This window comes from Styela clava, chromosome 14 (genome assembly GCF_964204865.1).
Source record: "Styela clava chromosome 14, kaStyClav1.hap1.2, whole genome shotgun sequence".
NCBI lineage: Eukaryota > Metazoa > Chordata > Ascidiacea > Stolidobranchia > Styelidae > Styela > Styela clava.
The window spans coordinates 12431730-12457789 of NC_135263.1; the positions used below are offsets into that span (position 1 = coordinate 12431730).

Here is a 26060-nt window from a genome sequence, read left to right on the forward strand (position 1 = left end):
GTCTTTTTTTCATTTGTTCAGACTGTTCGAAACTCGTTATATGCATCAAAAGTTGGTGGGAAGAAGCATATGCGCCGAGGTGGCCAGGACATTGTGTGGAGGCATATTAAAGATCTTTATATGCAGGAATCTGTTCAGGTCCTTGGCCATACCAGACTGAGTCCATCACATGTAGAGTTAACACCATATAGTAAGGTAAGCTAATAGTCTAATTGTGTTGGTTTGGCCGCACGACACGCTGATGAAATCCCTGAAATGGACTTATTTCAACTAAAATTTTTGATTCGCTGCCAATGCCCTTGACTGTGGTAACAGGATTTTCAATAACTAATTTTTTTTAATACAGAGTGATTTGGGAAAATCTTTTTTATTTTCAGATGAAAGTCAATCTTGCAACTGATGTGCTGAGCTGGAACGTCGGCCAATGTTTAAAATCAATGAATGGGACGAATGGAACTGCCAAATTTGTTTTGATGTTTGCAAAGTAAGTCGGTCATTTTTTAAAAGAAAAAAAATTCCCTATTTTTGTGTCAGTTATGCATGTATCGTCCATTCAGATGGTATGAAATTGTCAACTGTTCCTGTAATTGCCCCATACGATGCGTCGACGATAATAGGCTGTCTTGGTTGAAGAATGACTTCATAGGTTCACTGTTGGAGTGGGAAGTGAGTTGTATTTTTTGTGCGATTTTATTCAATATGATCACAATCTCTAAAAAGATCTACAACCATAGCATTTGAAGATTATATTGTATTCATTATGCCCTAACATTGTAAAAGAGAGATGTCATTTTGGGGTTGGCTATTGTTATTTTCATGCATTATTTATTCTTGAAAACAATTATAGAATGAGCATGGTGGAGATGAAAAGAGTTTTCTGGCTCGCCCAACCTTAGAGGGACTGAAATTCACCACACACAATTTCATAGAGATGTGAAATTACCTTCTGGCAAATGGTTTGGAATATGTGTCTTTGCACTGCTTTAATCAGGATGTTTTGGAAGCTTTCTTCGGAAATTTGGTGAGATTTTTTGGGGGGCTGAACTGTATGGGTATCTATCTAGCCATGTATATATCTAATCCGCAGCATCACATTCATAGAGACAACTTGGATCTAGATCAAGCAATCCAGACATATCTCAAGTATTCTATGGAATAACCCAAATTTCGCAAAGTAAGATCATCAAGAAGGTCAAAGGTGGTAATACAACCTATGGGAAAGCGAATGCCTGGACAGACATATGTGTCAAGTCAAGTCAAGTCAAGTTTATTTTTTCCAACCAGTAAAAAACAAGAAACACATGCAAAAATATATAGAAAAAATGATATTTAAATTACTGGGGAAGGGAAGCCGCGGGGAACCAAAACTGGTTATCGAGCTGCGACACCCAAGGTTCTAACACCTAGTTTGACAGATCGGGGAGAAGAGTTTCAACAAATAGATACCATATAAATTTTACTAGAGAGCTAACTAATTGCAATTGTTATATATTATTACTAAAAATTACCGTGCATTAAATGTGCCATAATAGCAGCGATAACGGGGGATTTCCCGTTTGCATAGACCTAGCTGTAGCGAAATGTTGTTCTGTAGAATAACTGGGGAATTTTGAAGGTGACCTGACCACAACGTGGTTGTGCTATGAAGCGATATAGCAATGGACACCGATCAGGTAAATAAATAAAGTGAAATTAGCACGCTGGATGTTGAAATAAATATTCACCATTGGTGTCCTGACGCGTTATCTCAGTACCGGTACCGTACTGCTTGTAAGCTAACAAGAAAAATATTAGGAACAAATATAAATGATATGATACTGTCAGACTGTGATAAGAATACAATGAAAAAACAATATTGACATTTGTTGAGGTGAAAATATATGTTGGTATAAAATCACTAGACTATGGAGTCCTTCAATGATAGAAATATCTGAATATAGGAAGCACTGTGATAGGAATACTCCATTGCTTAAACTGGTACCGGTACCGTAAGTTGATGTTAACTAATACTAAAATATGAAACATAATTAGTAATACTTTTTCATGTAACATAGCACAATTAATAGTTTTTGTCCATCCTAAAGTATATATTGAGACACTAAATGTCTTTTTAGATTTGATTTGAATATCTGGTGGGACATGCTTTTTAACTCACTTGGTAAATTGTTCCACATTTTTGCTCCAGTGTACTTTAGGCAATTTTGGGTTATGGAATGTGACAAACGACGTAAATAAAAAGAGTGTGTGGAGGCTGATCTTGTGTTATGTGTGTGTATAGTACTTTGTCGTATAAAATAACCATCAAAAGCACTTGGTAGACAATGGTTGTGATATTTGTGCATAAGCTTGCAGATCTCTAATTTATAAATATCTGCAAGCTTTAAAACATTAATTTTGTTATAAATTATGTTAAGATTTATGCGAGCAGACGAACGATAAAGGATTTTAACCGCCCTGTTCTGAAGTACATTAATTCGATGCAAAATTGATTGAGATGCGGATCCCCAAGCTACAATAGCATATTGGATATATGTTTGAAAAAGTGAGAAATATACCAATTTAAGGGTTGCTGTATCTATATAGTGTTGAAGTTTACCTAACATACCTACAGTTCGAGAAAGTTTTTTACGAATATCATTAACATGGACATCCCAACGTAAGCAGTTATCTATATTTAGTCCTAGATATTTGTAAGAAGGGACAGATTCTATCTCTGTTCCATTGATGTTAATAGAAATTGCGGTGACTTGATGACGTTGTTTAGGGCATATATGAACAATTTTAGATTTATTAATATTGATTGTTAGCTTGTTGCTAATCATCCATTCGAATACCTTTGCCATCTCGATATTTACATGTTTTTCTAAGGTCAACACAGATTTCGCACTGTCCAGAAGACCGGTGTCATCTGCGAACAATTTTGTCAAGAGGTCAGACTGTGAACATCCATTGCCATCAAAAAAATGAACATTAGCATAATTTCGGCTGCAATCATGACTTACGATATTTAGAATATGCAGATTATGCTTTTTCTCTTATAATATCGTGGATTGTTGCCGTAAAATCAATATTGGTCTTTTGTTCGAAACATTTGACCATACACACAAGGCTTTGGAGTCGGAAGTCCAACATTTTTTTATATCGTAGCTGTGCGCAAAATTTGGTTGAATTAATCAGAGTCAAATTTTTATCGTAATATCCCATTCAAATTTTTCTAAAAAACTAAGCATTGAATTGACTAGAGTATTTTCAATAGATAATTAAATTCAGTAAGACTCAATAAAGTTTTTGTAAAAGTTTGGTTTGTTGTAGCCTGTTTCGAACTCTTCGTCAAATTTGAATTATGGTCTAAATTTACTGGACTTCACAGCCTGCTCGGAAACTTATTAGTGCTGTTTTATAATAGCATGGCAATCAAATAACAAGTTTGGATGGCAGAAGATTGAAGTGGATGATGCAGTTTATTGCCTGGTGTATTTGAGACTTTGTGTATTTTAGTCGAATCAAATTTAATTGGGTGCTTTTTGTTTGGTACATAAGAGAAACACTGAGATAACCCGGCCCATACAATAATTAAACAATAGACTCAATCAAGTACCTCAAGCTTTTTATTTTAGCAGTTACTAAAAAAAATTAATTGAAAATATGACTGTTGCTGATTCTTGCCAAATCTGGTTTAGTACCTCTAGAACAGACACCAGACCCCGGGGCCCTCTTTTTGAATAATTTGTAAAACAACATTCTTGCATATGCATGTGAAAGCACTCTTATAAATAAACTTGTTACATATCTTGCTATCTTGACACTTTCTTTGTGTCCATTGCAATAGGGTAGCATGTCATTGGTATCAAAGTTTTGAGACTCTTCTAACTTATTTTCAATTCCTGCAAATAAGATGTGGCTGTTTAGCACATTCCTGCGCTACTTTTTGGTAAGCCCCTTCTAATAGTAACAAGTATGCTTGAGTTGGATAATTTAGCTTTCCCTCCGGGAACTGCAGTAATGGGATTGTTGAATGGGAGGGCCTTTTTGCACAGAGACAGTCCAGGGCTTTTGCTGATTCTGCAAATTTAATATACCCTTTTTTCAGGGTATATCCTGCAATGTACTCAATTATGCCTTTTTCATAACTGTCGACCTGTTCGCAAAATAAATTCTTCGGGGTGGCAAATGTTACATTGTCATCCAGTGGCTTGAGAATGTAGTTGGTTATTTCCAACATGGCTTTCGCTGTAAAAAAATTTTCCGTATGCCCAGCGAACATCTTTGGCGAGAGGTGTGAGCATTGAGAGAATTTTAGCATGAATTGGTCAGCTCCTTTCTCTCTGGCAAAGACTTGCATGAGGGCTTTTATAATATTCAAGCCTTCAAATGTTAGCTCTAAGTCGGATCTTACGTTATTGACTAATTTTATAACTTGATCATCGGAAACTTCCGGAGTTCTTCTATTTTTTACTTGTGTTGATGCTTTCGAATGAGGAAATTCTACGATTTTATTGAAATCCTCGAAAAGGAACTCAACAATTCCATGTATCTCGTTAGTAGCCATTACAGATGAATAACAGTAAGTAAGATAACTTATAAGTTACTGAGTAATAATCTAGAGATAGGCTGGGTATGTGAAAAATAATTAATTACAGAGATTGTGCAAATTGACAATCTAAACGTGGTAATGCTTTTGACTTTTAATTAATCAACACTCCTTTTTTTTCTCACTAATTAGGCTATGTGGCTGATTTCAGACAGATAACGGTTTTAGCATCGATTTAGTATGAGAATAAATGGTAAGATAGCAGTCCAATAAAAATAGAGTAAAATACAGTGGTTTTCAATCGCAGAGGCCAATACAATATTGATAGAGAGAGAGAGAGAGAATTTATTGTTTCGTCAAACCAGAAAACACATACAATATATATATGATAGCAAAATGAGTAAAATTAGATTTCGGTAGATGACAGGGTGGTAACGATACGACCATTAACAGTCATCTGAGTCGGTTACCACCCAAAGCAAGCACATGAATAAATAAATTAATAACACAGGTTCTGTAATATTACACTCTCAGGATATACAGTAAAGAAACATATTTAATAATTCTGAAAGCAAACTACCGAATCATGACCCTGAACTGATGGATTGGCTGGATACGAACCCGCGACATCTTGACACTAAACGGCCAACGCTGAAATAGATCGCGCTGAGAAAAACATCGCAATTCCTACTTCCGTACCTCTTTACTCATGTGGAACGACCTTTGAACCCGCGAGTGAATTCTCTATTATCATTCTCTGTGATATAATATAAAGGCTTCCGTCCCTTTACACAACTCGATGTGAAGTAGGCAAACAAAATTATTTATCTCCATATTGGTGTACACGCTTCTGGAGCGTCAAAAATACAGCCAGCCAACAAAAAGACAGATCAACAAGATGTTGGTGGAAAATCTATGATGGGTCATTCACGTTTTTTGCACCACTCGCTGTCAGAAAATGTTACACACACCTAACCGGAGCATTGTAAATCGATCTCTTGCACAAAGCCAAACCTTGGGACTATGGTAATAAACTGGAGCCTCTCAAAAATACAGTTTTTAACAAGAGCTCCTACAGAATGAGAGATTTTCCATAGAGTTCGCCGGTGATCTACTGGTACATTCGAGTATGATAAGAATTCCTATTTATCATTGTAAAAATTTGATGATTCAACCTACTATAAGCAACTCGTGTAAAACTAGGTGTTTTGAGACTATATGTTTTTCTTTCTGTATCCAACTATATTGAAACTAATCGACTCGGAAGTAGTACTTTATTGACATGTTAATTTATGCAATAACAAATTATTGGTACAGACTGAAAATTATCATTTGGGGCAAAATAGTACAAAGGAATATCACAAATTCACTTAATCTCTGAAATTTAATTGATCACTTTACACGTCTTTTTGATAAGACGGTAGCAAAACATAAGGCAATAATAGCAAGCTACTTCTAAGCAACAATGAAACACCGATTTATCAAATTATTAATCAAAAACCATCAAAAAAGTAAGAATATAAAAATAGAAGTAAAAATGACGAGTATATAATTTCTAGCATGAATCTGCTAATCTTAATAAAAATGCAAAAGGCTACTTCAAAAGATGACAAAGAAATAAAATAAGCCTGACTTAGTACGTAGATCAAGAATAAAGAAATTGGAATGCCAAAACCAGATACACCACGCAAGGTAGGCAACAATGATAACTTACATTAAAGAGATACAATCTCTTAATTATCAAAATAATGATAAAATCCTTGCTAATAATAGAAATCAAAGTATTCCAGATGATAAAAATCCATTGACAAGCTGTTTTAGTAATAATGATAACTAATAAGGATAGTCGCCATTTACTATTCACTAACACTGTTCAACTAGGATTTAGATTTTGTATTTAGCATTCTTCTGCTGGTATTAACAAAATTTGGATGTATGCACTCAGGTCACTGTATTGGTTCAAACATTTAACTAAGTGTTTTTCACTTTCAGCATACAAACATGATTGAACATTTGAAAGAAGTATGCATAAAAACAAATGTACCGGTAATTGTTACGGAAATTTTCAAGATAATAACATTTCAAGTAAAAGGCGACACCATGCTAGTACAAACATTTTAATCAAAATCGAATGGAAGTCAAGAAATTTAGGTAGTATATGATTATGATGTAAAATGATCCAGTTACTATATCACTTATCTCTGAATAAATGGAAAATAAATGCAAAGAAATGAATGTGGCAGAGGCTTAGTCTTCGATCACCAATGCTACATAGGTGGAGGAGGAGCTTGTCTCTTCACTGCTGCATTTGGTGCTAATTGCCTTTGTGTTGGATGAATGTTGTGATATTTGAAATAAGCTTGGACTTGTCCTGGAACTTCTGCCAAAACAGCTTTTGCCAACAACTCAGGAGGCGACTGAAAAAAAAGGATGTTTGCTATGTTATTAATAAATAAACAACAGATGTCAGATTGAACTAACACTGCAGAAAATCCAAAAATAGCTGCCAAGTATAAATAGCTCAATAGCAACCAAATATACAAACTAAATTTGCTAACCAACTTAGTATGCTAAAAGAGCAGACGTGGGCAAAGTAAAACCCCGCTGGGTAAATCAATCTGGCCCGCCTGATGCTGCCACAACCAAACTGAAATCAAATTTGAAAGTTTTAGCTAAAAATATCTCAAGGAATTTGTAGAGATTGCCGTTAACTTTAGTTTTTGCACGAGGCTTATTGTTTCCCACCTTTTCTTTATAACGCTGTAAATATTGTTCATAAAATGTAACTTTTTATGTCACACTTACATGGCTCGCCAGATTAGGGGGGCACATTTTTCGCCCCTGTTTCAAAAACTTTGCCCACCTCTGTTATAGAGAAAACTGCATAACATAACAAAAGGAGCAAATACATAAAAACTAAATCAACGGATTGCTAATTTTGAAATAAATTAGCAAAAGCTGTACAAAACACAAAGAATTAAAGTAAGAATGAATGTTTGATTGTGCTGCAAAATCGAAATTATATAAGAGGAACTTTGGCCAATTCTGCCAAAAAATGTTCGCATCTTCAAGAGTAAATTTCTCTCCTGATATCACCAATATATAAATAGCTTGCATTTTCTTTGTGAAAACAAGTGTTCCATCAACTTTTGCATTTGAGAATATTGCACACAATTGTCGTTTCAGTGAATGGGTTGAATTTTACACACATATAATTATAAGATATTAACTCACCACCATGCAAAATATGGTACTAATTTGAATAGAAATATAAACAATTATATTTTAATCAAACTTTGAACAAAATGTGGGCCGTTGTGTGTCATTTTCGTTAAGTTGTTAGGCCTACGCTGATAAAATTTCCGAATTATTATTATTACACCGAATGTAAAAAAAAGAAATTGTATTTTCCATCATTCATTGTTTATTATTTTTTCTGGATCTGTGGACCAATGTTTTAATCTAAATTTATTTGTTTAATAAAAAAAAAACACTCGATTGGAATAACTTGGTTAAATAAATAGTTCATGTATACATATTTGTGCTTTGTTTTCTTTGGTTAATGAAGGTGACCATGAAATGATTAACCAACAAGGATTATTAGTTCCTATCATCATAATAAAACAGATGAATTTAAATCCAGTGTGCAGTGCAATTCAACAAAACCGTGCCCCATTAAAATGAATGAGAATGTAACAATTAGGTTAGCACCAATGAGCATTCCAATGCACAAACAAAGGCAGGCAGAATTTACCCAGTCCTATAAGTTTTTTTTATGTGGCATAGGCCGGTGGTGGACCACTAGGCCCAGTAGTGGATGACAATTCGGGCTTGATGCTTCGTTTTCTGAAGTAACCGACAACTTGATCCGGTAATTCAGCCAAAACACACTTTGCCAATTCATGAGGAGGAGCCTACATTAGTGTTTAGTGAAATTTATATTTGGTCAAAGCCTATAATATAGCCTACACTTACCCACCTTAAAAATAGAATATCATAAAAGAAAATTTAAGGAATTTAAAAAAGAATAAGATTCAAATAATCGCACCATGCAAATATCCAGCATTAGGTTATGCGGGTAGTCCGAATACTTTATGAACTTATGAATAATTTTTGAATAAATTATGTTAATTTAAATAAAGACGTAGAGTAAATTATTCCTTTGTATCAGCGATTAAATGATTTGATCAAAATAAAATTAACATTTTATACTGTTAAACTTAGTATTGATTTGTAATTTGTACTCAATTTAGAGGCAATAGAAATATTTTTAGAAATCGTTTAAAGCAGGGGTGTGCAACCAAAGTCCCGCAGGCCAAATGCAGCCCACAAGAAAAAATCGTGTGGCCCTCGGAAAGTGCCTATTTTAAATGGTGTGGGGCCCACGAAACGAGTTTTTAATTTAGTTAAATCTGGTATGTGCGAGTACTTTCAATCTCTTTGCTGAAGCCCATACCTGAGTCCAATTTATTATCTATGCCTATGACATTCCAATTCCCTAAAAGCTAGCTTTTGCAAAGCGAAAAACGCAAGTCATAAGATCAATAACCAAAATTTTAGAGCTTGCAATCACTAGAAAGGCTATGATATATAAAATATCACCCAGTTATTTCTATCTTGCCCCACTGTATTAAAGGTTACACACCCCTGCTCAGTTTAAACCGGGGAATCGGGTGTTCATCAACCTGCCTACAAGGCACAGGTGCTTTAATATATTTATAACATCATAATTTATGGGTGCCAAAGGTTTGGTTTAATTATTTGGAAGACTGGAACCCATTGCACATATATAGCCTAATTTTGAAAATTCTACCAAAATGTAAATAGGACAGGCAAATTCATGTGCCTTTTAAAACACAATTACCATATAAAACATAATCAACCAATCATGCACATGCAAGAACTCACATTATTGAAATCCCTGAAAGGCACAAACTGTACAATATCTCGCGCACAAGGCTGACCACGTCTTGACATCAATCTAACTTCGTCTCCATCTAATACATTCATTTCAGTAAAATCAGCACCTCCTGAAATGTTGGCTCAAATATGAATATATTCTAATTGTAGGTCATACTTGCAATTAATACAGTGTTATTCAGGTGTTTCGTGTGTTTGTTACAAAACAAGATTCTAGAAAATGACCATTTTTTATGCTAATTTACTCAAAGCAATGTCTTACAATTAAATGAAGAAAGAATATAGATAATAAGAAGAGTTCTAAGTAATCACTAAGACACTTAAACCCATATTTGAGTTTAATTGCAACAGAGATTTCCCAGTGGATACCATTTGACATAAAATTTGAAACAATTCATGTCAGCTTCACACTGTCAGACTTCACACTGTTAGTTGGGAGATCTACAAATCGGACTATCTTTGATATATATATATATATATATATGATAAAAAAGTGTGCGCTTTATATTAGATCTGTGGTTTCCAAATGGTGGAGCGCAGACAATTTTATGCATGGCTGTGAAGCTAATAAAAATAAAAGAAAATATTTGTTGGATTTGATCTCGCCCGGCTTATTTTGGTTATATTCATTTCTTTATTTTGGATATTTATGTTCCATCCACATATTTTCAATGTGTAGTTTGAATAAAACATACTTTTGCCTTACTATCTTATCTGTTATTACTTATTGATGATTTTAATCGGTAAGTATGTTGATAGGTATTTGTCTGTCTGTCTGTTAGATGCACGCGATATCTCATGAAAGCGAGATTGAATCTGCTCCAGATTTTGCATGTGCATTCATCATATCTCGGACCAAAAGCCTATTGATTTTGGGTGAATTATGTTGTATAATCGAGTTATTAATTAATTAGTGATGGGACACAAGGTGTCACTATGGAGTAAGAGCGCCGTTTTTGGGATAACTTTCGATCGATGAGTCTTCGGTCTCTGACCGATATTCTCGTTTCCAGCTTATTGTTAGAAAGTTTTTTTTGAGGTGGGGACAAGACTTGATAAATTCTAAAAAAGGGGGCGCGGCCTAAAAAGTTTGAGAACCGCTGTATTAAATCAGTATACCTATCCTGATTTCTTTCAAAACTCAGCTCATTAATTGTTAAATAAAAGTACGATGACTGCTGAAATAAGTAACATTCGATCCTTACCTACACCAACAATAATGATTGACATTGGAAGATAGGAAGCATTTACAATTGCATCTTTCGTATCAACAAAATCAGATATAACGCCATCCGTTAATATTAAAAGAATGTAGTAATTCTGAATAGAAAGAACAGCTGTTAAGATACCAAAAAAAGATAGAAAATGCTCTTTTTGTAATAAATTTGATAGACTGATTTAATTGATAGTATATGATTCATGATATGAAATCAATTCAATGTGGCATCAGGATTCAGGAAGTTATAATTTCTCATGACAATATTAATCATAGGAACAAAAACAAAGCTTCATTTACATTCAATTTACTGATGTGCATTTCATGGGCATATTGCTATAGTTAGGCAAATAGTTATGAAGGTTGGCTGTAGGTGAATTAAGGGATGCCGGAAGGTGTCCATCTTTAATGGTAGTTAAACGATATGAAATTTCTATATAAAATATTAGGTCGTTTTCAATGAAAAAGATGAAGAAAAAAATGAATGCCCTGAATATATTTTATTCCCATGGGATTTCATACATGGCATGATTCTACGACACACCAAGAATGAATGTAACAACTTTAAATGATTGTTTTATTCATCTTTGAATCAATATATTCTTACTTTGGCAGAATTTTCTTGTGACGCAGTATAAGCAAACTTAGCAACATGATTAATAATAGGAGCAAAATTAGTAGGACCATAAAGCTGGACCTGGTATATACAATTCTGATATGCAGCTTCCAAACCAGGAACACCTGAATATAGAGAAAAGAAGTAAAGTTTCAGAAAAGTTAGGCCATAATTTTATTCTGATTTTCCTTATTTTGGTTCTATTACAAGTTTGGGGACTGTCTGCGTTAGCCAAGTGAATATCCTCCTGCCCATAGTTTTCAGTCCTTTTACACAACTTCATGTGAAATAAGCAAATAAAATTCGTTACCTCCATATTGGTACACATACTTCTGGGGCGCCGAAAGATGTAATCAAAATCACTAAATTGGCTTATAAAGTTATAAGTGAGGCAGAGTATAGTCTTTGGGATTATAAGACAAGAAATATCAGTTATCTTAACTATATTACATATATTTATCCCAGTGATGTCTTGTAAACTTTAAAGATGGGTGTTTCCATATAATTATTGGACTCTTACTTATTGTTTTAAAATATATATAATTGATTAAACTTATTTATGTCGGCATAGTACACCTCATAGCCTATTACACCCATTGCTGAACCAAAATAATTTCAGTCCTTCCCATAAATTGTAGCCCCTTACATATCGTTAGATAACAGTTGTTGCTCATACAGGACCTTATATAAAATGAATGGTGGCAACAGTAGGCTACTTTTTCCACATCAGAATTCAATTGTGACTTCATTTTCATAATTAAATTTTTTGAAACAATGTGCCTGAAGCAAAGTCATACAACTTACTCGGAAGAGGCAATGAGAATTCGCCTCGGAGCAAAGTCACAAGCAACAAATAAATCAAACCATGCATAATCAAGGTGGTGTATTATGTGTCAGTAAATGGCACTAGATCCTGAGAGATTGGGAGAATCATTAGGTATAGTTCATATGACTTTGGCATGATAAAAAATTGTAAAAAAATAGGTGGGAGAATACTTTTGATGTCAATTTGATACAAATTTCAATTTTTTTACTGTGCTTGATATCTTAGTCTAAACATGCATGAAAACTATTTTTTGCTACTTACCAGCACAAAATGGATTCTGCCAGTTGAAAGTTAAAGGAAATTCATGAGATACTTGATATTGTGGTGGAATACGGGCGCCAAATCCAAGTCCGGGAAATAATTTGTCTGTGTCATAATCTTGACAAACCTATGAATATACGAAAATAGACCTAACATAATAAATATGTACTACACAAGGTCTTATATATAATATTCATTTTGGCTATGTAGGATTTTAAATTGTGATTTATTTTTATCAGGAAGATGCAAATTAGATATACCGTAATTTTGAGTATGAAAAATAAAATTTTACTACAAAATTGAAAATCTTTATTCTTTGAAATCGCTTTTTGAAATAAAGATCAATTTTAAACATTGTTTAAAAATAAATCGTGTTTTCCCACCACAAAATGACCCGATTGTTTGAAACAGTTAATAATATGATTGATAATTTGTTTCCGCGGAAACAAAGAAAAAAATGATAATTATTCTAAAAACAAAAGCTTAATTAAAATTGATGTACTGACTTGTCCCACTGATCTTAAAGCTTTCACATATTCATTAGGAACAGATGGATTCATAAAATGCAATGATTGTGGTGTTCGAGGATCGCCATTCGACGCCGTGAAATCAATAGCAACCTATAACAAGAAGCAATAATTAAAAATTCATGAATTGAGAATATACAAGAAATGATTAGCGGTCAACTATTTATCAGTACTTTTGAATGTTTGCGAATGGTTTGTTACAATTTACAACATGGGTGAAAAAACCCCAAAAGTCACCTCTGTATACATCTGACATGGTCTGACTATGAACCGGGGGCCACATTCGACCTCTTAGGAAAATCAATCTGGCTCGCCTGATGCTGTCACAACCAAACTAAAACCAAAATTCGATGTTTTAGCTAAAAAATAAATCTAGAAATTTGTTGAGATTGCGATTAAATTTATTTTTCGAACGAGGCTTATTGTTTTTCACTTTTGCTTTTGTAACACATAAATATCGTTTATTGAATGTAACTTTTAACGTGACACTTACATGGCCCACCAGTCTGGGTGGGCAAAATTTCTGGCCCCTGATCCAAAAACCTTGCCAACCCCTGATCTACAGTCTGATAGAACATTAATTGAAAAAGATATTTGAATAACAATCTGAATACAACATATTCTTTTTTCAAAGTAAAATATCTAACTACAAATTAGGTGCTAACTTTGAAAGAAAGAATAGCAAAAACTATGATGATAATGTTTTTCTTATACTGCTACTGTAAATATTAATCATTTCTTACTGTAAAATTTATTTCACATCCACCCATAATGTAATCCAGAAAGGTATATTCAGTTTCCACCTGAAACAGTAAAAAATAGGTTAGTCTGGGATATAAATTGGGTTAACACAATTCACTTGACCTATTTGGTTAAATCTTTGTAATGGTTGAAACTAAACAACAAAAACTTGTTGGGAGCACTGGACCATGGCAACTTACACCAATGAGAAACAAACTGTTTTGAAAATGATAAATAGAGTTGATTCAATAACAATCGACATTATTCAATAAAAATAATGCTTCAAACTTTGGGAACACTATTTTTTTCGGTATGTAAATTCTTTAGAACTTTCTGCATTAACCCTCTTTTTCCGCTGGTTACAATCGACTTTTTGCACCATTTTATAATATGTAATGACTAGTTAACCAAACGTGCCAGGAACACCCCCAATATCTCTTTGAAAAGCCTATTTTCGCGTCTTCCTACTAAAACGCGCCCAGATGACGTTTCCGCAAACTGTTCGACCTTACGCCGGTAAGAAGAGAGAAATTTCAAAAATTTTGAGAGAACGTTTCACACTCTCATCGCTCCGATGAACACGTGTTACAAAGAAACAAGATTTAAGCGCTCTGCTCAAAGAGCATTACGTCACCTTTGCAGAAAAACCAGACTCAGCTTCGCAAGCGAAGCGAAACGCGAAATATTCAATGATATGTAAGAGCATGTTCACGATAGTTGTCTGGAATCTTTGTTTGTTTATTATGTGCGCGAAATTGTTTCCCGCTCGATCAAATGACTTATCTTTGAAGTAATGACAAATACTTTAGTGTATCTCTAAGCTTTGAAATACCTACACAAATAAAATTCACCTAGTAGTAGAATAAAAAATTTACAAAAAAAAAATTTTGACGGATCAAGCACGGATCATAGTTGGAAGCCAAAAATGATTTTAGTTAGTGCGGGAATACTTCACAAAACATGAACATAAACGTAAAATAGTCCGAAAATAACTATTATTGTCATATTATGACCAAGGATGGTAGTACGAATATATATATCATTAGGAAAAAGAGAGTTAAGGTTCCAAAGGATAGTTAACGGGTGTTTCAAAAACTTTATACAAACCTTACAAGACATGAGTCCGATGATGCCAGAATTCTTATATTTTCCCCCTTTCTTTTGCTTTTTCTTTGCATTGATACATTCCCATTCAACCTGACAAAAAAATTTATATTGTAGAAAACAATCGCAACAGTTGTGCTGAACATTGAGAATTTTTGAATAAAAATGGGTAGGTGTTTGATCGTCTATTCTTTATTTGGAGTGAATGTATGAAACATATCATAAATAATACAAGATTAGGCTTACCGTACTACTTGATGATTCTAAAAACCTTCGAAAATTTGTTTCAAATTGACCAATAAAATCTGATGAACCATCACTATCCCAATCCCACACTTTCATCTAAAATAAAATGAGAAATAAATCAAAATTTTTTACTCGTAACAATGAAGCAACGATTATTCCCAACCGGGAAATGAAGGAATTTAGGCAGAGAAGAAATTGCTTAGTATTTGCCGTAGAATGAATAATTATATTCTTTAATATTACTATTATGCTTATTCATGCATGCATAAACTACCCCAAGTGTACAAAAGCGTAAGTGCGACTCGCTCATAACACTAGCCAAGGATCAAGTAACGATTGCACAAAGAGAACAAATATAGTAGCTTTTAAGCGTAACGAGGGAGGAAATATTAAGATTTGAAAAATAGGAAAGGGAGTAATTTAATAATAAAAAGTTTGGGAGTCACTACAATAAAGAATTCTGAATACCATTCCCATATAATATGCTAATTTTTTTTCAATAATAGAAAGAAGTTTTACGTCATTACGTCTTATTAAAATTATTTACTACATAATTTACCAGAATAAATAGTGTTTACACAAAAGCAAAAGAGTTTCCCTCAACATATATATCTCTTGTTATACGGAACTGTGAAACCATTGAAAACAAGAGAGCAAAGCTCAAATATAAGGATACGTTAATCAGAGAGAAGCAGTCCTTACATTTAACGCTACCGGTACCTACGGCGCTGTACGCCATTCTCCGTTAAGAAAACAAGAACTTCGTTACACACCCCCGGCGTTTGATGAGCATGTGATCAAAAGAACAAGAAGAAGAGTGCCAGCATAAAAGCGCCTTTTTAGGTTTTCCACTAGGTGTTCAAATAAAAGTAAAACGATCCATAGGTTCAATCCTTGACCAATATTAAAAAATAAAAGTAATAGCCTTCTGGCAAAAACATCAATCTTTAACCACTGAAAATTTCAAAGCATTTGGTCCAGTAATCAAAGAGAAAGGCGACTTTTTCATAATGTGTCAAAGAACAAGAACAACAACAACATAATATTGAAATGATCCATAGGTCCACTAACGTGTCCAAAAACGAGGTATTCTATAATCATCGGCGACGAGATGCTAAAGATACTCATAAATGAAAGAGTGAATCTGCAAGCAACCTAAATCTAGATTTTAGAGCGGCAATATAAAATACTAAAAACTGAACAGAAACAAGTTATGATTCAGAAAGCTCACGACAGATTAAAAAAGCTGTTGTAGAAAATGGAAACTAAAAAATTTCTGCCGCCTACGGCACACATTTTATTTGCATGGCTTTCGTGGGCGCGGTGTACCGTTTGATCAATTCTAAAACTACCGACGGGGGCTGTTATATAAGATAATTAATGTAAAGTAAATTTAACCGATTTTTATGGTACTAAAATGAATTGTACTCGGTGTGCTTTCATTGCAGGCGTAGGGATTTTTCTGATGGTAAAAGAGCTATGTTAATGTTGCAGGAACAGATCAGATTTGTCGAATTCACAAAATCAAGACCAAAAATAATCTGGCACTTTACCTCACATTTTTAGGTCCGCGGAATGCGGTGGTATTTCAGAATTGTAATGCTTATATTTTGTCAAAGCGGTCGCGAGTTAAGATGAAAACACAAAGAAAGACATTTTGATGTGCCCGTATTAATACATTTTAAATATATCCGTATTTAAAAAATAGATATATATAGTATATTCCGGCAGCCGCAGGTATTTTAGATCAGTAATTCCCAAGCTTTTAAGCTCGCAACAACTTTCAGTGCATTAAAATATTCCGCGAACCTTGTTCACGTTAAAAATGCTATTATGACAGCAAAGTTATATGAATCGCGATGTTAGGCCACCAAAGACAGGGTCCTATTTGCGCATTGTTACTCACTTTTCAGCATTAATGATAAAATTCGGCATTGTTATGCAAGCATTCTGTCACTCCGATCCAATGTATTGATGTCTCGAAATCGCGAGATTTATATTTTAAACTAGTTTTAATAAATGTGCCCTGAATAAAAATTCTAACAAAGTACAATAAATATAGTACTTATTTAAATGTGTAATATAATGCAATAAAAACGCGCAATTGACTCTTAGTCCGGCCCGCCACTGCCTTTTGGATAATCAATGTGGCCCGATATCAAAAATAATTGCCCAGCCCTGGTGTAGATCAATATCCATTACCAACAATAGATGACCTTTTTACATCTCTTGCAGGAGGACAAAAGTTTAGCAAAATAGATTTGAAACAAGCGTATTTACAAATGGAGGTTGAAGAGGTTGAGGAAATTGTTGACAATTCATACTCCCAAGGGATTGTATAGGTTTAATAGGCTTCCATTTGGCATAGCATCGCCCCGGCTATTTGGCAAAGAACAATTGAACAAATATTAAACGGGGTTCCAAGAATCAAATGACATGTTAACAACGGGTAATAATAACATTGAGCATTTGGACAATATTGAAAAACTTCTTATGCGTTTGCAACAATATAATCTCAAAGTGAATAAAAGTAAAACTGAATTTTTTGAAAACAGCGTTGAATTTTGTGGATACAAAGTGGATTGTAATGGGCTTCACAAAACGGAAGAAAAAATTAAAGCCATTCGTGACGCACCTAGGCCAGAAAACGTCAGTCAAGTGAGATCGTTTATTGGCATGGTTAATTACTATCAAAGATTTATTCCAAATTTGTCATCTGTTCTGTATCCTTTAAACTGTCTGCTCAAGGCTAATTGCAGATGGAAATGGACTAAATACTGGGAAAAAGCGTTTCTTGAAGCCAAAAAGCTAATGACCTCGAGCACTGTATTAACGCATTATGATCCTTCATTAACTTTAAAACTGGCTTGTGATGCTTCACAGTATGGTCTCGGGGCGGTAATGTCTCATGTAATGAAAGATGGTTCTAAACGTCCCACAGCATTTGCTTCAAAATCGTTTGCCGAGACGCAAAGGAAATATTCACAAATTGAGAAAGAGGCCCTTGCAATTATCTGGGCAGTCAAAAAGTTCTATTGTTACGTATGTGGGCGGAAATTTACTCTAGTTATCGATCACCATCCTCTAACGTCTATTTTCCATTCAAAAAAGGTATCCCTGCTACAACAGCTGCAAGGCTACAGAGATATGCTTTGTTTCTAGCAGGTTTGGACTATGAAATTGAATTCAAACTAACGGCAAAACACTGTAACGCAGATGGGTTATATAGGATGCCGCTGCAAGGACAAGAGAACGAAACTGAAGACGATATTACTGATGCTACAATAAACAGCTTTGCCATTTGTGGTCTCTGCCGATAACGTGTAAACAGGTTAGAAACCAAACGTGTTGTGGCGCTGATTAAATGGAAGTATATGACTGTAATAAAGAGTGGTCATTGTCCCAGTCGCAGAAACCAAGTATCAAACCCTACTATTTTCATAAACGTGAAATACCGACACATGATGGTTGTTTGATGTGGGGTTCAAGAGTGATTATACAAAATTCTTGGAGATCACGTTTGTGTAAAGAATTGCATGTTGGAATTGTGAAAATGAAATCTTTTGCTCGAAGTTATTTCTGGTGGCCAGGGTTAGACAAAGACATAGAAAATATGGTTAAAAATTGCAATGACTGCCAAATGCAGCAAAATGAACCTTCGAAAGCTCCTCTACATCACTGGGAGTGGCCCCAAGCACCATGGATCCGAGTCCACGTGGATTTTGCCGAGCCATTCAAAGGGGCAATGTTTTTAATAGTAGTAGATGCATATTCAAAATGGCCGGAAGTTATTAAAATGTCATCAACTAACACCAATAGTACTATACGTGTCATAAGAAGTCTTTTTGCTAGATATGGTTTACCGGAATATCTTGTGAGCGACGATAGGCCTCATTTTTTATTTACATGAATTTGCACACTATTTGAAAGCAAATGGTATAAAGCATAAGAAATCTGCAATTTATCATCCAGCATCTAACGGTGCTGCCGAACGATTTGTACAAACGTACAAGCGCACTATGCGCTCAGTTAATGATGCCAACAAATTCGTCTTACATTTGGATGATTTTTTGCTAGGGTATCGAAACACTCCTTGCACGAAGGGCGAGGCACCGTCTGTATTATTCTGTAAACGACGTCTTCGTACTATTTTGGACTTGATCAAACCTAACATTCGTAATCGCGTTGAAGAAAAACAATATACAGTGCGGATACTCTGCGATCATTTAGCGTTGGTGAAATAGTCCTCGTTAGAGATTACCGTGGAGACTCTAAATGGAAACGTGGTGAAAAAACAAAAATAATAGGGCCACTGACTTATCTGGTCAGTGTCGCTCCTAATGTTAGTTGGAGACATATTGACCAGATTATTAAATCTGACTTGAAGATCGAGCAAGAACATAGATATGAAAAGCAACTGGTTGAATCTGAAGATGATCATTTTGAACATGACGAGCCTGCAAGCTTGGATCCGGATGCAACAGACAGTGCAGTATACAAAAGTCCAGTGCCGTCTCCAAACATTGAATCACCGTCACCGAACGAATCACAGAATCCGACACCAAAGTCGACTTTAGACATTGAACGACATAAACCTTTGCTGTTAAACTATTAACAAGCATACTGTACCTGTAATTTAGAGTCATAATTTCCACCACATAACGTAAGCAAAGAAATTTTGAATGGTTTCCAGACAGGATTTAATGTATTTTTAATAATTTCACTTCTGTGTGCTAGCAACCATCTCCCATCTGATGCTTGTCGAAATATCTCCAAATAAGGATCTGATTTACCAAAAAAATCCTGAAAAAAATATATAGTTATAGCGATAATGTATATAACCCACCCACAAAAGTATTGTATTCAGCATTTCAAATTGGATGTTATAGGAATGGTACCGGTAATTGCTTGATCAATTTAATGAAAATATTTTGCATACCTAAACCAGCGGTTCTCAAACGGTGGGCCATAGACAATTTTTTGAGGGGGCGCGAAGCTAATTAGAAGTAAAAATATTTCTAAGATTTGATCTTGCCCGCATTATTTTGGATATTTACATTTCTTTATTGTTTAGACTTAGAGATTGCAGAGAGCTATTGTGCTTGTATCTTTATTATCCTTAGCGTGGAGAATGTTTGACCCCATGGTGTTACCAATTCTAGACTATACTTTCAACATACTATCTGTTATTAGTAGCTTAGTGTTAGCTAGTTATTTTTGAGGTGGGGCACGAGACTTGACAAATTCAAAAATGGGGGAACGGCTTAAACAATTTAAGAACACTGCCCTAAACTGAAAGAAACCACGATCAAATATTAATGGGTTACTTATTATAGCTGGAAAAGCACATTAAAATGACACTAAGACTAATCAACGATGCAATAGAAATATTCTCAGAGAATAGTTCAAAAAAATTAATAGCACAAAGAGAAGGTATATATATAACCAAACAATTCTGTTACAAAATACACAGTAGCACTTCAAAAAATTAGTACTACCGTATCTAATTAAACATTACCTTCTTATCTAAATGGGTTCCTTTGAATTGCAGAAAGACCACTTCATTACTCCCACTCAATTCTTCTGCTGAAATCTTAACAAAACGAAAGTTGTAGCATTGTTAACTGTCTGTAAATGTTTTTGTTTGACAAATACTAATGTCAAAATGCATAATCAAATCAATACTTACTGTGATTGTCCCTTTACCAGCCTGTCTCCCATTTTTGAGGACAAGCGGTTGTGTGACCAACTGTCTTGATACAATCTATTAAAATAGAATGAATAAATAACAAACTTTGACTAAGTTTAATAACCTTTACTACAAAAAAGATTAACGAAAAAATTATCTTTTTGTGATGAAACAAGGCTCATCAATAAACCTCCAGGTGTATTTAAATAAATAACAATGTGATAAATACTTTACTTAAAATATAGTATTATATCATGCTCAAAAGTAAATAATCTAATTTGATCACTCCATATTTACTATTTAGTGAAATATGTCACATTGAGGTATTGCATCATTGTATTTTACTTATAGCTTATGTCATGTGACAAACATTCTGAATAGCTCAAAAACATTTAGTACCAGGTATTTATAGAATATTTTCATTCATCTTTAATTAATAAAGTAATGTAAAGTAAAAATTACTTAAATGTTATTATTACAGAATAACTCAATTTGAAAACAAAGTTACAGCTTAAGTGACTGTGTTTGAAATGTAGAAATCAGGTATTATATTCCAATAGAATACTTTACATCAGAGGTGTGCAACATGCGGCCCGCGGGCCAAATGCGTCCCACAAGAAAAAATTGTGCAACCTGCAGTCAAGTGCCAGTTTGAAATGGTGTGCGGCCAACGTAACGTTTTTAATTCAATTATATCTAGAAAGTGAGATTAATTCCAATTCCTTTACATTGCAAAGCCTGTACTATGACGTGACAATGCCCTAACAGATAGCTTGTGCGAAGCGAACAAAGCATGCCATGAAATCAATAACCCAAATTCTTGTGTCTGCAACTAGTAGTAATGTTGAATAAAATAAAGATGCGGCCCGTAATTTTTCACTAGTTATTTGTATCTGGCCCTCATGTATTAAATAAAGGTTGCACACCCCTGCTTCAAGGGACAGCAAAAATGGAATAATACAGTATCCCGAATACAATCTGAAATGATATTTTGAAACATGTTTTAAAAAAGGTCATTTTCAATTGAGAAATTTGCAGAAATCTTGTAAACAACAAACAGAAATTGAATTTGTTATTGCAGTTATTTTTTAAATTTTTTACAATTCTACAAGTTAAGTGAAATGTAATTTTTGTCTGACTATCAGATGTACAATAATTAAAATGACCAATTTTGAAATAATAATTATATAATCCTAGTGATTCAAGAGTCTTGCTGCACACTAACACAAATATATTTCTGTAACGTTTCGTCTGACCATAAGGATAAGTATAAGTAGTTAGTCTCGCAGAAACCAAATATCTTGGTCAGACGAAACGTTACAGGAATATATTTGTGTTAGTGTGCAGCAAGACTCTTGAATCACTTAGGATTGTTATCTCTACTCTTGCTACAGCATCCTTGCAATATATGCATACGGATCCACCGGCACAAAAGCATAGAAGAAAGATGAGTAGTTAGTCTCGCAGAAACCAAATAATAATTCTATAATATGAAAAAATGTGACATACTATATTGGATGCAACCATTTATGTATGTATTTGAATATTTAATTATTTCTGGGCTTCGCTGAGTGCTCATTAGATGAATAAGTATATAATGAGTCAATAATCAATAACCTACATGTCCCAATGTACATTCTATGGAACCGAGAAAGTCATCATCTGCAAGACTTTGTGTAGCATTGTCGATGTCATAAACACAAAATTTCAGTTTTTGAACCTCTTCAAAATAATAATCAACAACAAATGTTTTCGTAAATTGAGGATTCAAATTGTTCATCACTTTCTCTGTTCGACTATGCTGTAAAAAAATTAAATTCATAAATAGAAGTAAGAAGAAGTAATTGGAAAATAGTCAATTACCAATGCTGCATATATATTAAACGTTAGAAGATTGCTTTATAGTAATTTAGGACTGGCCAGAATATTCATATTCAAACAGAAAAGTGACAATGCTGCCAAGTCACGCCTCATCAATGTTTAAATTCTGAAATTAGAATTCATTAAAATCTTACCTCGCTCCACCTTCCATTTTGTAAGATATACAATGCACAAAGCGGATCAGATTTTGACAATATATCTTTGTCTAGCAAATGATTGCAAGAAATTCTCAATTCCACTTTTGATTTACATGTTGTAGGTGGTGGTGGTGCACCAATTCCTGGCTGCTGCATTTTCTGATGCTTGACAAATTCCCAGATAAGTTAGGCTTATTACAGTATTAATACCAATTACTGAATTAAGTTCAATAAATGATATTCCCAATTTAAGATATTTCAATATACTAATATAAGAATATCTGATAACAGGATAAAGACTAAAGCATTAAATTTTCCTCAAACTAAGCATGTGCAGATGTGAGTCAGTGTTATACCGGTACTGGTGTTTTAGGTACTTCTATTTTTGACCATTTTACATTTCCACAGTCTGTTGCTGTTGTAGCGTACTGCATATACTGATATAACTTATGACATGACCTGGCAGTATTGGTCACCGGATTCAGGGATTACCGGTACCGGTACTGTACAGAATTAAGCAGTCTCACTGTCTTATATGTTATAACGCAGTCATGTCTGCATGTACCATCGTCTTTCAGCTCACACAGTCACAAGCTTCGAATACGGTACACATTTTACCATGTACATTCGCTTCACTGATGTCGAAGAAAGCGGTCACCGTTTTTGTTTACTATCGAAAGTCAGCAATGAGAAGATGGGCGTCACGCACGTAATGGACAACAAAACACACGTGATCAAACGTCAGTTCAAAGTCACGCGTCTAAATTGTGACGTCGCGACGCACGTGATGTTATTATATCATCAAAATAGATAGGATAGGGATAGGGTTTACATATTTATCCCGGGGGAGAGGAGAGCCGATAAGACGGCTTATCCATATGGCGAACCACGGCCTCTCGTCCGGTTACCATTCCAAGTCGGGTATGGGATTAGTTTTTACTGTATTGTTTGTTTTCGGAAGCATGGACTTAGTGGTGGAGGAAGCCATAACCGACCAGCGGTTACGTGAACCACCAACGACGGCGAGGAGTCCAGCAATCCTCTCGCACATAACCATCCCTGCATGGGATTCGAACCTGCGAACCCACGCAGAGTGATTAGAGATGCGGTGGCGAGCGTATTCCTAACGCTTAGCCCGTTGAGCCACACCGCCGCGCCAAAATGCAGCGTATCACAAAGGACTTTTTTGAGAATTATTATTTGCCAGTGGCGGCGCGTGGTCATTTTGACAACCGGGGCAAGATGTATGCCATTATCTTAGTCATTAACATCACACTAACCCTTACACATTTGCATGCTATACACAGCATAAATTCGACCAAGGATAAAAACTTTGTACACACGCAGGACACAGCATATAGTACTACAGCAAGTTAAAATGTAGGGGAGAATCCAAATATACCTCGACTGGTCACCTAATGGACCTTTCCCCGAGCATCGACTTCCTTGTTTACTTCATGACATTGGCCAATCAGCAAGATGTAAAAAGTGACGTAACAATGCCCCCTTTTCGTAACCGCTCAGACACTTTTCTCACTCAGACAGATTTTCAAGCGTGGTTGTAAACATTACCTCGTTTTCGCGTTTTTGAACTGTATTTGTTAGTTTTCAGTTGTGTATTGGAAACTTAAATAAAAATCAGATAATTCAATGATCACTCTGTCTTCCTAGGAGTTTTAATTTAATTGCAGTAATGAAAATTAGTGTAGAAATAGCTGTGATAGACTAGCCTGAAATTCTTTACCGGTACCTTTAAAACACAGATTGTTGTATGCGATGAAGCATAATGATGGTTTGAAACACATACCCCATTTTACAGGCACCAACTCGCAAAAGCACTCTCAAAATAGCCCCGAAAATTTTGCAATGGTAAAGTATAGGAAGAATTTTCCGGGGGTCAAAGGTCGGGGAAAGGTCCATTACAATATTAGGTACAGTAGTTAAATTATACCGTCTACAACCCTCACAAAGAATCACACCACCCAAACAGAAAACAAAGTTCACGCATGTGGAATATCAGTAGTCAGTACTATTGCAGTAATGTAGGTTTTCTTGCAAATTTAGCCTACCGTATTTGTTAATTTTGATAAGAGCAAATTGAATTGAGTTTTTATATGCCAGAGAAGAACCGTTCCACGATCGAATAGCAGGCCTACATACAGCAACAAGTAGGCTACTGCAGTACTGGTAAGGTACCGTACGGTACCGCAGTGAATTACGCTCTCATCTTTTTGTTACAGTTCTGATGTAAACAACATAAATTTTGTAGCCTACCTTATTTTTTTTATTTGATCAGGAAGAATGAGGAATCAGATTCAGTTAATTTATTTTCGTCGTGCATGAAACATTGTAACAGGAATGAAATGAGTTCTTATATGACAAGGAAGAACCGCGGCGCGGCGGTGTGGCTCAACGGGCTAAGCGTTAGGAATAGGCTCGCCACCGCACCTCTAATCACTCTGCATGGGTTCGAATCCCATGCAGGGATGATTATGTGCGAGAGGATTGCTGGACTCCTCGCCGCCGTTGGGTGGTTCACGTAACCGCTGGTCGGTTACGGCTTCCTCCACCACCAAGTCCATGCTTCCGAAAACAAACAATATATAACTAATCCCATACCCGACTTGGAATGGTAACCGGACGAGAGGCCGTGGTTCGCCATATGGATAAGCCGTCTTATCGGCTTTCCTCTCCCCCGGGGGCCGGGATATATATGTAAATCCTATCCTATCCCTATCCTAACCGGTCTGCGAATGAATTTCAGGTACTGATAAGTAACCGTACCGCATATTATCGGGGAATCGATATATTTTTTAATTTTGCCCTGGTACCGTAATGGATAAGTGACTTGGATCACTTGGTATTTCAATTCACGTTGGAAGTGGAACAAAACAGGCTTTTGATGGCCGGAGTGGGCTACCTGTCAATCAAGTCATCGATCTAGTCACACTAGAGTGATTTTGGCGTATAGAGGCCGTTAATCTCCGTTCTCGGAGCGGGATAGCTTTCGCCCGGATAATGGGAATTTTTCATGTGGCATTGGGGATGGGGGCAGTGCCTCCGCCCCTCAGTGGTAAAAAACGTGTGGAAAGCCACGCCCACTTGTTACCCAATTCTAAAAAGTCGTTTTTCTCTTCAATTACTGGACCAATTGCTCTGAAATTTTTAGTGCTTAAAGATAAAAATTTTCTTTAAACGGCTATTACTTTCATTTACTCCAAACGTGTCCATATATTTAGCATAGCTCCCATGTTCAGAGAAATAAAAATTTTGCATCGTTGTGGACAAGTTTGGGAGAGAAAGAGTGAGATTTTATTTTAACAAACAATAAAAAATATCAATATCGATAATGTTGATAGAAATAG

The 26060-nt window shown here is 35.2% G+C and overlaps 1 protein-coding gene across 2 annotated transcripts; it reads right to left on the minus strand.

Moving 5' to 3' along the window:
• Positions 1-5791: 5791 nt before the first annotated feature.
• Positions 5792-22912, minus strand: LOC120340641 (copine-3-like). 2 transcript variants are annotated; one of them, XM_039408952.2, is made up of 15 exons: positions 22693-22912; positions 22299-22478; positions 20678-20752; positions 20507-20581; positions 19618-19791; positions 14989-15084; positions 14746-14835; positions 13641-13700; positions 12877-12990; positions 12371-12497; positions 11275-11408; positions 10657-10771; positions 9440-9561; positions 8286-8445; positions 6808-6948 (listed from the first exon to the last, which is right to left on the minus strand). In XM_039408952.2, the coding sequence occupies exons 1-14, from the start codon at positions 22849-22851 to the stop codon at positions 8305-8307; spliced, it is 1662 nt and encodes a 553-aa protein (XP_039264886.2). In that variant the 5' UTR covers positions 22852-22912; the 3' UTR covers positions 6808-6948; positions 8286-8304. The 2 variants fall into 2 exon arrangements, with proteins under 2 accessions (XP_039264884.2, XP_039264886.2); XM_039408950.2 differs by lacking the exon at positions 8286-8445 and having other exon boundaries at positions 5792-6948.
• Positions 22913-26060: the final 3148 nt, after the last annotated feature.

Coding starts and splice junctions, on each gene's coding strand:
- LOC120340641 (XM_039408950.2), bottom strand. CDS start 22,851: ATGCAGCAGCCAGGAATTGGTGCACCACCACCACCTACAACATGTAAA. Junction 20,753..22,298: donor TAGAATGTACATTGGGACAT/GTAGGTTATTGA, acceptor CTATTTTAATAG/ATTGTATCAAGACAGTTGGT. Junction 6,949..9,439: donor CTTTCAGGGATTTCAATAAT/GTGAGTTCTTGC, acceptor CTTTTTTTTCAG/TCGCCTCCTGAGTTGTTGGC.